The 16,663-nt window shown below is 52.3% G+C and overlaps 6 protein-coding genes across 6 annotated transcripts; 4 read left to right on the top strand and 2 right to left on the bottom strand.

The window, feature by feature from the left end:
• Positions 1–595: 595 nt before the first annotated feature.
• ALTATR162_LOCUS7361 (uncharacterized protein) lies at positions 596–3,951 on the top strand (the record flags this gene model as incomplete). The annotated part of the gene is made up of 4 exons (XM_043314989.1): positions 596–608; positions 661–2,189; positions 2,235–3,355; positions 3,414–3,951. 4 exons carry the CDS (start codon positions 596–598, stop codon positions 3,949–3,951), a joined length of 3,201 nt encoding a protein of 1,066 aa, XP_043170924.1.
• A 310-nt stretch (positions 3,952–4,261) lies between these two features.
• Positions 4,262–4,953, bottom strand: ALTATR162_LOCUS7362 (uncharacterized protein; the record flags this gene model as incomplete). The annotated part of the gene is made up of 2 exons (XM_043314990.1): positions 4,262–4,745; positions 4,799–4,953. 2 exons carry the CDS (start codon positions 4,951–4,953, stop codon positions 4,262–4,264), a joined length of 639 nt encoding a protein of 212 aa, XP_043170925.1.
• Positions 4,954–5,516: 563 nt separating this feature from the next.
• Positions 5,517–7,817, top strand: ALTATR162_LOCUS7363 (uncharacterized protein; the record flags this gene model as incomplete). The annotated part of the gene is made up of 5 exons (XM_043314991.1): positions 5,517–5,783; positions 5,835–6,931; positions 6,980–7,242; positions 7,308–7,736; positions 7,798–7,817. 5 exons carry the CDS (start codon positions 5,517–5,519, stop codon positions 7,815–7,817), a joined length of 2,076 nt encoding a protein of 691 aa, XP_043170926.1.
• A 1,392-nt stretch (positions 7,818–9,209) lies between these two features.
• Positions 9,210–10,668, top strand: ALTATR162_LOCUS7364 (uncharacterized protein; the record flags this gene model as incomplete). The annotated part of the gene is made up of 2 exons (XM_043314992.1): positions 9,210–9,241; positions 9,291–10,668. 2 exons carry the CDS (start codon positions 9,210–9,212, stop codon positions 10,666–10,668), a joined length of 1,410 nt encoding a protein of 469 aa, XP_043170927.1.
• A 2,384-nt stretch (positions 10,669–13,052) lies between these two features.
• ALTATR162_LOCUS7365 (uncharacterized protein) lies at positions 13,053–14,907 on the bottom strand (the record flags this gene model as incomplete). The annotated part of the gene is made up of 6 exons (XM_043314993.1): positions 13,053–13,658; positions 13,710–14,546; positions 14,594–14,623; positions 14,676–14,698; positions 14,754–14,805; positions 14,854–14,907. 6 exons carry the CDS (start codon positions 14,905–14,907, stop codon positions 13,053–13,055), a joined length of 1,602 nt encoding a protein of 533 aa, XP_043170928.1.
• A 325-nt stretch (positions 14,908–15,232) lies between these two features.
• ALTATR162_LOCUS7366 (uncharacterized protein) lies at positions 15,233–16,647 on the top strand (the record flags this gene model as incomplete). Its single annotated transcript, XM_043314994.1, has 3 exons — positions 15,233–15,327; positions 15,378–15,492; positions 15,538–16,647. 3 exons carry the CDS (start codon positions 15,233–15,235, stop codon positions 16,645–16,647), a joined length of 1,320 nt encoding a protein of 439 aa, XP_043170929.1.
• Positions 16,648–16,663: the final 16 nt, after the last annotated feature.

Genomic DNA, 16,663 nt, shown 5'->3' on the forward strand with positions numbered 1-16,663 from the left:
TCAGCGATGGAACAAGACTATTCTCTAGCAGAACCAATTTCTCATGTACTGGTTGCAAAGTAGAATTATCGAGATTGTGGCACTCTCTAAAAGTATATTTCTCTCCAGGTGCTTGGGATAGTTTTGTGGGGTATGTCCAATGGGCATGAGGGGCAGCTGCAGCACATGACTGTGTGCAAACGATCCCACCTAGATACACATTCCGGTCCAACACCTTTTGTAGAATATACATGTGTGAAGCTCCTGAAGATGCATTAGAAATGGTGTTTGAGGCTACAAACGTCCTTCTCGGAAAGGATCCCTTGACCCTGCCGAAAACATCACAAGCCGAGGATGGAGGGGCCAACTAAGTCTAGTAACTTCCCCAATGAAACATGAATGCTTATAGCCTCGATATCTTGCTCGCCGTAGGCTACGTACTTTTACTGGAAGAGTGTCCAGAATGAGTATGCCATGGAGTCATCGAATCCATAATTTACAAAATGGCACGGGGTCAGGCGACAGGCCGGCGGTCTCCGAGGCGCGTTCCTGGTGAGGCTTGTCCTAAAGTTTGTGTTCGCTCTAGCAACCACAACTACCACCTCTCCATAGCACCATGTTGAAAGGTAGTACATTCCAATCCTTCCGTCAGATACAATCGGAGACTGACCTCAGGACTAGGAGCCTTTTCTGCCGACGCAGATGCGTCTCCAGACTTTGGTCCTGCCCACGATGACCAGATGCCCTCCTCTGAGGAAGAAGAGCTGAGCCATGACTTCTCCGAGACCGAAGCTGGCGGTAGCGGGCGCACACGACTGGACAATGGTGCGACTGCAACAACGCAGGAGAATGCTGGTACCAGCGACGAGGAAGAGGACGACAATGGCATGCTGCCCCGCGATAAGCAGCGAAGAACTGCCTTCTACGACTATACTGCGGAGAAGCAGATGAGTCACACTGAAGCCAAGCAATTCTATCAGCGGCATCAACTAGAGACGCAGTTCGGAGGCTCACAAGCGGGAGAGGCATACAGCCCTGCTATGCGCGCAAAGACATTCCCCGCAAACTTCGGCGCCGCGGACAGTACAGATTTCCATGGCAAGGCAGAGAGCATTCGCTCTCGGAAGAGCAATGTCACGCTTGCAAATCAAGGACACCGGTCTAACCTACCCATCGGGTTGTCACACACAGAGCAGTCACAGGATCCACGTCGACACATGACTCAACATGGAGCCAACACTGCAGGTACGGGCAACGAAGGCGACGCTTTTCTCCAGGCCGACCAACAAGCCCGATCCCATGCACAACACCCCGGTCTTCCACACGAGGAAAAACCACTTTTGGCTGAAGAAGGCATCCACGGCGCAGGCGCAGGTATAGGTGTTGGCACAGGAGCAGGAGGCTTCGCCATGAATGATTCCAGTATCACCACTGAGCTTAGCTCCATCTATACGAATATCCAGAAAGTGCTAGATCTACGTCACAAGTACATTCGCTTGTCTTTACAGCGCAATTTCGATAACCCCAAAGATGACCCTGCTTGGCGCATCTACCCCTCTCCGCCTGAACCAGTATGGAACGACTCGTCTAAACAGCGTCGCAACGCGAGCAGCAGCTTGCAGAACAGTGGAATCCTAGAGCCCAATGAAACCCCCAAACCACCTCGCAAAATGGGAACGAATATTGGTGAAGACTTCCACCTGGAAGACTGTCTTCCAGTACCAGGCCCCGGAGAAATGTCATTCCGTCTGGACGACAGCGGTGTCTATCAGGTATATGAAACAGCCAAGTCCGCTGAGCTCGACCAGCCCATCGTAGCGATTCCTACACTGCGCGAGTTCTACATCGATCTCGACGCCATCCTTGACATATCCTCCGACGGACCGAGTAAGAGCTTTGCTTTCCGTCGTCTTCAGTATCTTGAGGGTAAATTCAACCTTTACTACTTGTTGAACGAATACCAAGAAACAGCCGACACCAAAAAGGTGCCGCACAGAGACTTCTACAACGTCCGAAAGGTCGACACTCACGTTCACCATTCAGCATGCATGAACCAAAAGCATCTGCTGCGTTTCATCAAGTCAAAGATGAAGAAGTCACCGGATGAAGTGGTACTTTTCCGTGATGGCAAACATCTCACCTTGAGGGAAGTGTTCGAGTCAATCAATCTGACAGCGTACGACCTAAGTATTGACACTCTAGATATGCATGTAAGTACAATAGTTCCGCATTGCAACAACGTACTGACTTTCTAGGCTCACACGGATTCGTTCCATCGTTTCGACAAGTTCAACTTGAAGTATAACCCGATTGGTGAATCACGCCTACGAACCATCTTTTTGAAGACCGACAACTTCGTCAAGGGCCGATACCTAGCGGAAATCACCAAGGAAGTCATCTCGGATCTCGAAGCGAGCAAGTACCAGTTCGTCGAGTGGCGTATTTCCATCTACGGCAGAGACATCGAAGAGTGGGATAAGCTTGCGGCTTGGGTTATCGACAACAAGCTGTTCTCGCCTAACGTACGATGGCTGATTCAAGTACCTCGCCTGTTCGACGTGTACAAAGCCACCGGTCTCATGGACAACTTCCAGCAAGTCATCGTAAATGTGTTCCAGCCTTTGTTCGAGGTTACCAAAGATCCGACAAGTCACCCCAAGCTTCACGTTTTCTTGCAAAGAGTCATTGGGTTCGATAGTGTCGATGATGAGAGCAAAGTCGAGCGACGCGTGTACAGAAAGTTTCCGTTTCCAAATGAGTGGTCTACAAAGCAGAACCCACCGTACAGCTACTGGATGTATTACCTCTTCGCCAACATGTCATCGCTTAACGTCTGGAGGAAGCAGCGTGGCTTTAACACTTTCGTCTTGCGCCCTCATTGTGGAGAGGCTGGTGACACTGATCATCTGGCTGCAGCAGTACTATGCTGTCATAGCATCAGCCATGGTCTCTTGCTCCGCAAGGTGCCTCTTCTCCAGTACATTTTTTACCTTGAGCAGATTGGTGTCGCCATGTCGCCTCTAAGTAACAACGCACTGTTCCTGGCATACGAACGTAATCCGTTCTTGAGCTACTTCAGACGGGGTCTCAACGTCTCGCTATCGACAGACGATCCTCTCCAATTCGCCTTCACGAAAGAGCCCCTCATCGAAGAATACTCGGTCGCGGCGCAAATCTACAAGCTAAGTGCTGTGGACATGTGTGAGCTAGCCAAACATTCTGTAGAGCAGAGTGGCTTCGAACATGTTGTCAAGCAGAAGTGGTTGGGTAGTAACTACCATCTTCCCGGCGTTGCGGGCAATGACATGGCGAGATCCAACGTGCCCAGCATTCGTGAGGCGTTCCGACACGAGACCCTCATGGGTGAATTAGCTATGTAGGTTTTGCCAAGTAGAACATTTATACCTTGGAATCTACGTACTAATACCGCATAGGATCGATCGCTACACACGCGCCGCACAATCTGGTAGCCACGATCTCACCAGCTCTAACCTGCAATCCGAAGTACCACAGACACCAAAGTCACTTCAAGGAACACACCCGACTTCTCCAACGCACGCATCTGCAGGCGGTAATCAGATGTTCTCCAAATTACCTCCTGCTCAAGTCGCTCGCTTCAAGCCCTCTACCTCGACAACCGACATGGGCAGTCTGCAAGGCCAACCAGCCTCCCCTTCAGGTACAAAAGAGGGAGGCAGCTCCAACATAACAGTTAACCCCAGCACCCTCTCGGTTGTTCAGCCGGCAGAGGCACCTGAAGAGCCGGACCAGGGTTTGACGCGCTCAACAAGTACTGTTACACTGGATGGAGAACCTAGACTATTCCCTGGTATCGTCAGTAGTAGGAGTAGGAGGCGGAGCACTAGGACTAGCCAGGCTGAAGATGGGGACATGACAAGTTCGCGTTCGAGGTTCCGAGCAGGTGATGCAGAGAGCGTCGTGGAGGAGAGGGATACTGATGATGAGGATTAGAGCACGTTCTTCGCTTGTTGGATACTATGTATGTTTTAACGATAGAATTACGACCACGATTGGTATACGGTCTGGTCGGCGATGCGGAAATCTTCTCTTTTATCATGATTCTTGTCATTATTGCTATATACAAGGGACGAAAACATGATGATGGACATATATCCGTAATGGTAAAACCGGAAAACCCGTCCAAAAATTATAGTGCTTGATAGCCTCCCAAGACGCAGCTGCTGGTAATACATGAACGCCCGCTTTGCTATAACAACCCAAGAAAGATCAAATCAAATCAAATCACCTCGTCTCCCGCTGCTTACGAGTTGATGTTCCGTGAATAACAGTCCAGACACCATGCATCCCCCTCTTCCCCAACCTCTACTATGCACTTTTTGCAGATTGCCTTGCTGCACCCTACACATTGCCTCGCACAAATGAAGCATGTCCGGCCTTCGCACCTCCTGCAGTCCAAGTAGTTCTCCAAGTCTTTCCGTCGCTTAGGCGCTTTGTTGCAGGCGTGACAGGATCGCAAGTCGCAAACGGCATGTGATTGGCTTTGGCAGGTCGATGCAATGTCAAAGTCAACGTCCATGAGGTGTGATGTCGACTTGACGAGGGGCACTTTTGGAACGAGACGTTTGAGCTGCTTAACTGGTCGTCGTTCCGATGTGTATTCGTGTTGTTTTGATGGGAAGAGGGAGTAAGGTAGGTTGTTGTTGCTTTCGAAAGGCGGGGTATTGTGGAGGTGTAGGCGGTTGGCCTCGCGACTTGGTGATGGGCGATGTTGGCGTGACATGCTGCTGGAGTTTTGTTAGTATCGGGACTTGGCTGTGTACAAAGTGCATGTACATACTGTTGTGGTCCATCATCGCCGGCCATTCTCTTTCTCTTGCCCAAACCGGCGGCATGTTGTTCGTGAGCCATGGCATGCCAATAGTTGGGCGATTCGTCGTATTGTCGCTCGTGTGGTGTATTCGGACCGAAGAGGTCAGAGGTGATGTAGACCATGGCGACGGGTTACGGTGACGGTGGTGGTGACGGTGAAGCGGAGAAGCTATTGTCGACCTCGAAGGCGGAAGGTGCAGCAGCGGCGAGACTAAAACCGGGAAGCAAAACAATGCAGAGGGTATCGGAGACGGCGGCGCTAAAGCGGTGTGACAAGAAGGGGGTTGAAGGAGCGATGGACGGCGAGACGGTGCTCAGGACGGACTGGAGGACGATGGGATGTTGTCGGCCCTTGGAAGTTGGCCTTGGTTGATGTTCGGCGATGTACCTGACTAGCGCAAGCCACCTGGGCAGGCAGGGCAGGCAGCCAACAGCAAGTGGGCCCCCACAACACGCTTCACGTGTCGCCAAGCAAAGGGTCGCGACTCACTAACGCGCCACGGCGCGAGGACAGGGTGAAACATTGACGACAGCAGAGACAGACCCCAACCCAACTTTGACATACCAGCCTCGGCCTTGCGGCGATTGTGTCATGTTTGCCATTCCTACGTGATCTGGGATGAATATACTATCTCCACAATACACATACCCCACATTCTCGCATCCTACCTTGCGAAGCTTGAGCCATGGATAGCGTCAATGTCTCTGAATTGGTCGCGCGACTCGGCGCGGAGGAGGAGTCAGTGCGGAAGATGGCCGTCTTCAAGCTGCAGAATGCCATTGGCGACCCCTCGTTCGCCGACGTCTTCATATACGAAGGGGGCCTGCCCAAACTCAGATACCTGGCGCTGCATTCCACGGGCAACACACTGGCATACTGCCTTACCTCTCTAGCACGTCTGCTGGAGCTGGACAAGGGATGGGATCATGTCACGGATGATTTGGTTGCGAGAGTAAGTAGAGAAGAAATGAGTGCTTCGGGACGACTAACAATCGTGCAATAGATTGTTGATCTCGTAGTTGCCCAACCTCTTGTCAATGTCAATCGCGGTGCCATGTCAGTCCTCGCCGCCATTGTCGGTCACCCCTCACATCGAAATTCCCAAGACGGAACCACTGGTTTCCAGCGCCTGAAGCCCGCCGTCGACACCCAGCCTGACTTTCTACCGTCCCTCGTCGAGAAGATCACGTCGGCCGACCACGCGCTATGTGCCAACTCCCTGCAGCTCATCAATGCGCTCATGCGAGATGCCATCGCAAACGACGCGGCCTTTGAGTGGCCCAAGTTCATAAAGCAGCTACAGGAGCTAGGTGTGATAAAGAGCGTATACGGGCTCATGCAGAGCTCTGCGATACAGGATCTGGCACATCCATTGCTCGACTTCCAGTCGTTGACCAAGATACTGCTACGAAACTGGAGGGAAGAAAAGGTCGACTTGGAGAACCCGGACCACAGGAGAGCTATCCGAGGTCTGCACACAGCGAGCAGCCCAGAGAAGCCGGCATCAGACACTAAAGGGAGCAAGAAGCAGAATCCAGACAAATGGAGACGTCTGGGCTTCGAGACTGAATCGCCCGCCTGGGAGTTTGATAACACTGGGTTCCTAGGCCTCATGGACATTACCGACTTCGTCTACAAGAACGAAGACGGATTTCAGAAGCTTCTACTAGAGCAGTCGGCAGAGCCACTCGAGCAGCGATGTCCCATTGCCCGTGCAAGTCTATCTGTTACTCAGACTCTGTACGAACACTTCGAAGTGGACAAGTTTGATGATGTGGAGTCCCACAGGCATACCGACTCGCGGGCCAACTTTGACCGCGCGTTCAAACCCCTGCTTCTCCATTGGTCGAGGCTGCACACGAGCGGCCTGAATGCCTTCATTCGACTATGGAAGGCCGCTGGGGCACAGACGGAGGACTTTGAGAAGATCGAAGAGCTCATCCGCATCTTGATCGAGCAGGTTGTGGGTCAGGCGCCACGCATCAAGGACGTCAAAGATGTTGAGGAAGACCTGGCTGAATTCGAGCTCAAGCGTCTTCGAGAGCTCCAGATGGAAGTGCTGGAGCTGACGTACGAGGACGCGTGGGGCCACCATTTACGGTATGCTGCATGTTTATACGTAACCCGCGCTAAGCTAACACTCCACAGCCAAGTCCGTGATGAACTCAACCACGAGGCCCTGCAGTTTGTAAAGGAGCAGCGTATAAGATGTTTGCTTCAAGGGGCGTGGTTTGCCATGGGTATCGACTATGGCACGACTGCGGGTCCAGTAACCAGCAAGACACTGAATCGTTCTATACCCTCAGCATGGCGTTTTGTTCGATTGTCACACAACCGGCGATATCTGCACTATGCTGACTTTGACGAGAAGACGGCGACTGAGCCGAGGTTAGACACACTGCAGGAAAAGAGTAAGTGTAACGCATCCACGCGTCCTCTATGGTTTACGTTACCGCCGTGGCTGACACATGTACAGTCGACCTATCCATTGTCTCTTCGGTCGTGAGCAATGTCTCGGCTTCGGCTCCGTCGACCTCATCATCTGACAGTACGGTCAGAACCCTACCAGGCCACGAGCGGGCTTCTACATCAACCAAAATCACGATCCACGGCTACCTGCCGCCATCCAATCACTCGCGACAGGCTTCCAGCGGTTCAGGTGCAGGGCGGAAAGAATCTGTCCTGCTGCATCTGCATCCTCAGAGTCACACCCTTGCTTCCGAGTGGCTTGATGGACTGCTCATGCTGCTGAACCAACAGCCCATTACCGCTGATACCAACAAGTTGGCCACCTTCATAGGCGGCTACGGGCTCAAGATCCGTCTGCTCAATGTTCGATACGAAGACGTCGGGCTGGAGGAGCCAGTACTTCCCAACCGTGAAGGTCTGGATGACGAATATTACTGTACGTGTGCTCCCTTCAAATTGTGGCACGGACACCATACTGACTTGGTACCCCAACGCAGATGATATTGCGGGTGCCTGAAGATATGGAACATGCTTGTTTACGGACAAATCTCTTTGACAATAAACATCGATCTTGTGCAGGAGTGGGTGAAATTAATGGATCCGCCAGCGTCCAAGCTGCAGGCTGTTGGGACGCCTAAGTAGACGCTTCCGAAAGCCTAATCCCTCTCGATGCGGAACTAGATGATGGCGGGGTCGAACACGATCGCCGTCTTCCGGATAGACGTGTGTCAGCCTTCAATTTGGGGATCAGGTACCGCACCGATGTTTGGGGAATTGTATTAGGGATTTTGCAGGGAGCGGTAACATTTATGTGGGAGCTGGAGCCGGAGCCGGAGCCGGAGCCGGATGCGCTTCTCTTGAGATACCCTTGCTTGTACTTGTGCAATAGACTGCAATTAGACAGATCGTATGGAGCGTGTGGGTTGCTCAGCTTGTTATCGTTACACAGCGCATGCTCGACGTTGTACAAGGCGTGTGGTTGTCGACGGCGATCTGTGCGATATTAACCCGTGACACGTCTGGCTGCGGTGTTGATCCGGCCACTTGGGCGACACCCCAGTAGGGCAATAGGGTAATAATGCAAGATTCCAGAAGCAAGCATATTGCTGACGAGGCTAAATCAGGCACAGATAAAGAGCATGTATCGACTCCATGAGCCAGGTAGCTTTGCCAGCGGTGTGTCACACGCTAAGTATCGTGGCCCCGCTGACGGCGTGTACCTGGCGGCCGCGGGCCTGAAACAGCGGACGGGCAAGGTGGAGAGAAGCGGGGAGGAGGTATGCCTGCACAAACTGACTCAACCAACGAACGCACACGCCCTGGCCTCTTCTCGGATACATCAGCCACGGCTCTACTAGGGCCTAGGTGTGAGGTGGAGAGCAAGCATGCATCTCTGGCGGCGCGTTAGCCTGCAGCTGTGGCATCCCGCGACACGAATGTGCAGCCGCCCCAAGTGCGAGCGAGAGTCGTACGGTGCTAAGCCCACAGATTGTTTCTATCTCCCCAGCAGTCGTTCTGTTGGCCTTCATATAATTCCTTCTTCTTCGGACTTTCGCTTGCTGCTGTTCGGTTAGCCCTCCGGTCGATCATTGAGAAGAAAGTATTGCATTGCTCAACTAGTTTCCACGAGACGTGCCCGACGCACAGCTTGGCCACGGCGTCAAGGCCGCCATTCGCAGCATCGAGCAAATCACACATATGTGCCTGGAGCCAGCCGTTGCGCCATCGCCGACGTCGAGTTCCGAGCCTGAGCCATGAAGAGCAAAGGGAGAGGCACTACTCTGCCTTTACAACAAGCGGAATTCGACGCCCTGCCGTATTCAGTCCAGTAAGTAAATTCGGCGCCTCTGATTTGTTGGGGCGTGTGATAAGGGCGCGTTATGCACGCGCATATACCGAACCCCCCACCATGACTTTTGTGTACCTTGCAGTAGATGAAGGGTCTGTCAATTATGCCATGATATGCCAATGCTAACCCGTGCCGCTACAGGAGAAAGTACTTTTCATCCCTGGAGCGTTTGCAGATCCGACAGCAGGCCTCCGACGAGCCTACATCAGGCCGCTCGTCCCAGGCCAGCACCTCGTCCAAATCCCACCGGCCTTCACTATCACTCGGCACCGGACGACGTAGGCGCAAATCGGAAAAGGCCGTGCAATCTCACGACATCTCCCACATCGAGCTGGACTTTTTTCTTTCTTTGCCTGAAAAGGTACGCAAGCAACAATTTTCCCGCGAAGAGCAGGCACTCCTCCAAGAAAGGCACGAACACGCAGTCCTTCCCAACGACCAGGATACCGAGTGGGCACAACAACGCTTCAACGACTTTCACTTCGACTTTTCTCAACCCCCGGTCGACCTTCCTGAACGTGGACACTCACGAAGACGTTCATCATCGGCGTCCTCGACCGTCAGCCCTTCCCGCGCTTGTTTCGGCCCGTCTGCTACACTTGCCACGGACAAGGACCGAAATAGCCATTTATTATATCTCGACGCCATGGCCACGCCCATGTTCACGCGAAGAGAAATGCACATGGCTGACATGAGACGAACAATGTCCCTTACCTCCCACCCTGTCCGCCACGGATCCTCACACATGTCGGACCCTCCTTTCTTCAATGCTAGGCCGAAAGGACTTCACCAACGTGCGCACTCCTCTTCCCTCGCAGGCCACGCATTGCCTTCTACGCCTTCACCCCTTGTCGTCGACACCGAAGCAACCCACTACCAGGATCCAGAGGCGAGAAGGAAGTTGCGCATGTACCTTGCGTCTCCCCAAAAGTTTGATGAAGCGATTGAGTTCGGTTTCCCATCGTCGGCTGGGAATGACTCCGCTACACCGCACTTCCAGCTGCCCCAGATTGACAGTCATGCCCGTAAGTTCAGTCGAGACATGCACACCTTCCTCCGAGATGGGCAATTATCATTCTTCGAAGACAACAACAAGGAGAACCTGGGACTCGAGTCTGACGCTGGCTCAGTAGCCGACATGGACTCACCCACTACCCCCTCCAGCACCGGCTTGTCCTTCCGTATGCATTCTCGCCAGATCTCGCATCGCAAGTTCTCGGTCGAATCGCCAGCTCCTTCACCCGTTCACTCCGTCAACGGGCAGTTCAACCGAGAGATGACACTACGCATGACTTTGACCCGGCCCGACTTACGGGCTGACGAAGATCAATTGTACGGCTGGCAAGGCTCAAGCTCGAGCCCCAAAGCCCCGAAAGATGACCCTTTGGCACTTGAAGATCTGGTCTTCACCGACGATATGACCGGTACCAAGGGCGCCTTCTACGTTAAGCCCAAGCCACGCGGAAATCTCATGAGCCGCTTGTTGAAGCGTGCCAGCCTCAAAGCAACGAGTCGTTGATTCACACTTCAACCTACATTTATTAATCCACTTCTCCCATGCACTTTTCCTTGTCTTTCATAATAAGGACCAACAGGTCTGCTGCGTTTCAGCGAGCGGTCTTCTTCCATTGTTCAAGTTTTTCAGACATTTACGGGTCAACTGTACGATTATCACGATGCACGAACCGAACGATTCGAACGATTCAGATGCATGAATGAGGCGTTTTCCTTTCATCTCCCGCATCCAGCTACCATGCTGGCTTACTACCTAGCTAGCTAAGACTTTTATCAAGAATGATACCCAGCCGGCAGCAACCAACATTGGTCTGTCGCTCTGCCAAAACCACGTTTTCCATATCCATGTCGATATCAGGTCTTTTGTGTTTTATTTTCTATCCACGTCGGCAGTTGCAAACTCACCACCTCATTCTTGAGATTATCGTTTCAACTATCAAATTTTTTCAGGAAGGATTGATCGCCCCCAACGATCATGACTAGGTCTTCGCTCCCGGAACTTTGCCTATCCGTCTGCAACACCCCATCTTATCTCCCCACATGTTTCACACAACTGCGGCTAGCCATATTATCCACAGTGGAGAGATCTATATTGCATAGATGTTAAGAACATGGGTCGTGTATGACGTTCGTCGTTATCATCCAGTGGAGAGGAAAGGATCAACATTACAGCGCGTCGACAATCGGTATGCAATAGTTTGTACTGCATATGTTGTATGCGTTTCACCGTGCTGGGAGTAAGCAGTTCAGTGGCGATGACAAAGATGCATGTAGGTTGCGTGTTCTGCTGCAATAGCAGGATCAGAGTTACCGGTATAGCCAAACACAGCGTTGCCCTAACACATCACCTTCCCTAAATCATCCTAACTAAGCAACTCCTCCGCACGCACACACGCCTCTACAGAAAGCCATCTCACCATTGCCTCATCAACTAATCCTACATATCCACCCATACCATCGTCATATGCCAAACTAAACAATGACATCGCGCCGCACTACAAAGATCATCCGATATCAATCGCTCCCTGAAACGTCCATCAAGTCTTATTCTCACCTCAACTCCACCTTTTTCCCTTCCGGTGAAGCTCCACTACGACATCAGGTTGAGCCTTTAAGTTCTCGGGTTCCCATGTCAATATACGCGAATGACACTAACAAACTAGATGCCGAACCGAACTGCGTTGAAATCCATGGTACGCTAAGTTTCAGCTTCCGTCCAGATTTTCGTTCCCAGTCAAGAGGGATTCTCGATCTTGGGTTCGCGGCGCGTATCGCGCGCGGTTCGGTTATCACGGCTACGGTTACCTTGATCGTAGTGTGTCGGGTCTCGGATGGATGAGGTTTTCCTGGGTGATTGGGTGCCTGGGAAGGGGGGACGTTGTTGATCGTTTGTAGTCAAAGGTTTGAGTTGTGGCAACTGTATGTCATCCCGTAGCTTTGGCCGAGGTGATCGACAGGAAAAGGAAAGAGGAAGAAAAAGGTATGGCATATGCATATCATGTTTGTCATGCGGAACTGCGCATGGGAAAGCCGTTGGACAGAGTACGGTGGCTGCAGGTAAGGTTCTCCACGCGGTTCTTTGCTTTTTCGCACCGTTGCTCGTGTGACATGGATGTGGCTGGCACTTGGCTGAGAGATTCAATAGTTAGGGTAGGAAATGGCTGTTGAACTAGTCATAGTACTTGTGCGTGGCTTTCGTGGATGCATGTCATGGGTGTTGTGATATCTTTAGCTTGTTGCCCTGAAATCTTTCAGTTTAGACATCTAAACTAGTATATTGGTGGTGTGATCTGGCGCTACACATCCGATAGTCTGGATGCGTTGAAACGGTTCTCATGCTGCGGTGTTCTGAAAGGTTAGGTGCACAACAAAGTCGTTGAGCTAGGGCGATCGCATTATCGTAGCGACGCACCACACGCATACACTGCGTACGAGCACAGCACATCAAGGCCGAAAGCACTGCATCTACTTCGGATGAACCAGGAGGGAGTATGCTAGTATGAGATCATCCATGCAAGTAACTCCTTCAGTACGCGCGCAAATGTCCACGGCCGCGGTTTTCGTTTTTCAAGTGAGTCAAGTCGAAAACGTTTACAGTAAGTAAGATGAGATATCCGAATGCGGTACGCGGAAAAATAAACATGATTCATGGGTTGTCTGTTTTTGTCAGTCTGCAGAGAACGACGTGTCCCGCTACTGCAGTTCCATGCTTTCTCACGTGCAGATTTTGATTACAACATTCATGCGCTAGATGCATCGTAGGCGTTGCGTTCACATGCAAAGTCGGGGCATATTCCAAAAAGTATTTGGCATCAACAGCTCCTGGAATTTTTCATTACTCGTGGTATACTGCTTCTTTCGCTGCCATGTCGGTCGCTTCGCGGGTCTTTACCTCGACAAGGCGATGTCGTCGATTCGCAGAATCATCTTGACTGTCTCGGCGGCAAGCTCGATGGCGCTGGTGCTGACCAACAGTGGCTGTAGTACGTTCTCCTCGCTGATATCGTTCTTGACACCCCCGCTCTTAATGCTGATACCTGCATTCTTCTGCTCCTGTGCGTGCCTATGCCTTAGCTCGGTGACAACCTTGATGCTGTTCAGACCCGCGTTTTCCGCTAGCGTTGTTGGGATAACCTCCATGGCGTCGGCGAAAGCTTTCCAGCAGATAGACTCAGTACCAGAGAGCTCACGCGCCTTGAGAGACAACTGATGCGCAATCTCGATTTCTGGGGCACCACCACCAGCAAGTAGCGCCTTCTTCTTGACTAATGAGCGAATGGCGCAGTGAGCATCGTGTAGAGATCGCTCAGTCTCGTCCAGGATGAGATTGTTGGCACCTCGGCAGACGATGGAGACAGTGTTGGCTGCTGCCTTGACACCCGAAACTTTGACGTATCGCGCGCCTGACGCCTGTACTTCCTCGACAAGGTCTGCCGAACCGAGCTTGTCTTCAGTGAATGAGTCGATATCGGCAATAGGCTTGCAGCCAGTACTCTGCTTTGCATTAGTTTTGTTACACACATAAGAATTCCTTGGAAAACGCACCTTGCAGATAAACTCGATTTCGTCACGATCGATGTCCTTGATGACCAGGATTTTCAGCTTCGACAAGAAGTGCAGACTGAGGTCGTTCACAGCGTCTCGGAGAATGGATTTTTGGATGAAGAGAACGTTGCACTTGGCTTTCTGGATCTTCTTAACCATGTTCAGCAGATATGTTCGCTCCTCCTTGAGGATCTTGTCCATTTGCCTGTAGTCGTTGACGACAATCTGGTTCTCCATGTCTGGTTTGGGAGGGCTCAACTGGAACTGGATGAGACCTATCCGTGCCTTCTCTTTCAATGTGGGACCACCAGCGCTCTTGACTACTGGCTGGTTGAGTACCAGTCCGTCGATCATCTCGCTGTCTTCGATGGTACCGCCCGACTTCTTAATCATCCGAATGTTCTTCAAGTCTACGTTGTCTGCGGTCTTTGGATCGATGACCTTGAGCACCGAGTCTACAGCCATGATAGGAAGCTTGGGCTCCTGAGCGACGATCTTGGAGGAGAGTGCCGTCGTGGCGGTCTTGAGGAGGGTCTGCCTGTCCGTGAGCGAGATAGGGATGGCCATCTCGGTCAATATGGATATCGCCTCTTGCGCGGCGCGCTGGAAAGCCTCTGATATGACTGTGGGGTGGATGCCCTTGCCCAATAACCGCTCAGCGGCGCCCAACAGGCTTCCCGCAATGACTACAACCGATGTTGTGCCGTCTCCAGCTTCAATGTCTTGGGCGTGTGCGAGGTCGACGAGCATCTTCGCGGAGGGGTGCATAACGCTCATCTGGTTCAACATGGTGGCTCCGTCGTTTGTGATGATAGTCTGGCCTCTGGCGGTTTGGATCTGAACGAGTCAGCTGTGATGGCCAGCGATTTGCGCCCATCTCTTACCATCTTGTCCATGCCCTTTGGTCCCAAAGACTGCCAAAACATTAGTATTCGGTTCTTCCCCGCACCTCATGGTGGGACATACAGTTCGGATCGCATCTGCCACAGCTATACATTTTGAGTTAGTAAGAGACTTCGCAAAGGCCGTATATGGCATCCGTACCTCTTGCGGCAATGATGTTGGCGCTACGAACAGCTCTGGGCTTCTCCTTGTCCTGGCCCAAAGTCAGTCAATGTTTTCATAGCTCAGTAGGGAAGCGCACCTTGAAGGCAGTGTTACCGCCACCGGTACCGCCATTTGCAACTTGAGCAGCCATCTTTCAGTATACAGGAAGAACAAAGCTAAAAGAGGGGTATCGTGAAGGTTTGGCGGGGAAGTTTTGGTGCCTGGACGCGAACTGACAATATTTCGAGAACGCGATAGACGTAGCGCACGGCCAGTCCACAAGCTCCGACTCGCCGGGCCATTGCCGCATCACAGCTACACCTTCACCCATTACACAACAACCAACCCCATACTCCCACCCAAACTACCGCATCTGCTCCGACTGTCGCTTCTACCCGGACGCATCCATAACTCCACTGCACGCATAGTCCGAACACCATCTTGGCCGCCCGACTGTCGCCGCCTACACCGCAAACATGCCTTCAGCCACAGGCCAGTCCTGGGAGAAGTACCAGAAGAACTTCGCCGACGACGAGGTTGAGGAGAAGAAGATCACACCTCTGACCGACGAGTAAGAGGCGAGGACACACCCGACGCAAGCATGGGCTAATGACGTGATAGGGACATCCAGGTGTTGAAGACATACGGAGCGGCACCCTATGGCGCCGAACTCAAGAAGCTGGAGAAGGAGATCAAGGACAAGCAACAGACGATAAACGAAAAGATTGGCGTCAAGGTACATGCCCCTTCAGCCCCAACCATTCCCTGCTGACTCCCCCAGGAATCAGATACCGGTCTCGCACCTCCACATCTCTGGGATATCGCCGCCGACCGCCAACGAATGTCAGAAGAGCAGCCCCTCCAGGTCGCACGATGCACCAAGATAATACAGGACGAGAAGGATTCGGAGAAGAGCAAATATGTCATCAACGTCAAGCAGATCGCCAAGTTCGTTGTCAACCTCGGAGAACGCGTCTCACCCACCGACATCGAGGAGGGTATGCGGGTGGGTGTCGACCGGAACAAGTACCAGATTCTGCTTCCCCTGCCACCAAAGATCGACCCTTCGGTTACCATGATGACGGTTGAGGACAAGCCCGATGTCACATACGGCGATGTTGGAGGTTGCAAAGAGCAGATTGAGAAGTTACGAGAGGTTGTCGAGATGCCACTGCTATCACCAGAGCGCTTTGTCAATCTGGGTATCGACCCCCCGAAGGGTGCTCTTCTCTACGGCCCCCCAGGAACCGGAAAGACGCTTTGCGCCCGAGCTGTTGCCAACCGAACTGACGCCACCTTTATCCGAGTTATCGGTTCAGAGCTCGTCCAGAAATATGTCGGAGAGGGAGCTAGGATGGTGCGCGAGCTGTTTGAGATGGCGCGAACAAAGAAGGCGTGTATTATATTCTTCGACGAAATCGATGCTGTCGGTGGCGCTCGTTTCGATGACGGTGCTGGAGGCGACAACGAAGTACAGCGTACCATGTTGGAGCTTATCACACAACTCGACGGTTTCGACGCTCGCGGCAACATCAAGGTCATGTTCGCGACCAACAGACCTTCAACCCTCGACCCTGCCCTCATGCGTCCAGGACGTATCGACCGAAAGATCGAGTTCTCGCTACCAGACATGGAAGGTCGTGCCAACATTCTCCGTATCCACGCCAAGAGCATGAGCGTGGAGCGCGACATCCGTTGGGAGCTCATCTCTCGTCTCTGCCCCAACAGCACAGGTGCCGAGTTGAGGAGTGTAGCTACCGAGGCAGGTATGTTCGCTATCCGAGCGAGGAGGAAGGTCGCCACCGAGAAGGACTTCTTGGCTGCTGTGGACAAGGTCATCAAGGGTAACCTGAAGTTCAACTCGACTGCTACCTACATGCAGTACAACTAGACAGTGCCACTTGTGG

This window comes from Alternaria atra (assembly GCF_907166805.1).
Source record: "Alternaria atra isolate CS162 genome assembly, contig: 28, whole genome shotgun sequence".
Classification (NCBI taxonomy): domain Eukaryota; kingdom Fungi; phylum Ascomycota; class Dothideomycetes; order Pleosporales; family Pleosporaceae; genus Alternaria; species Alternaria atra.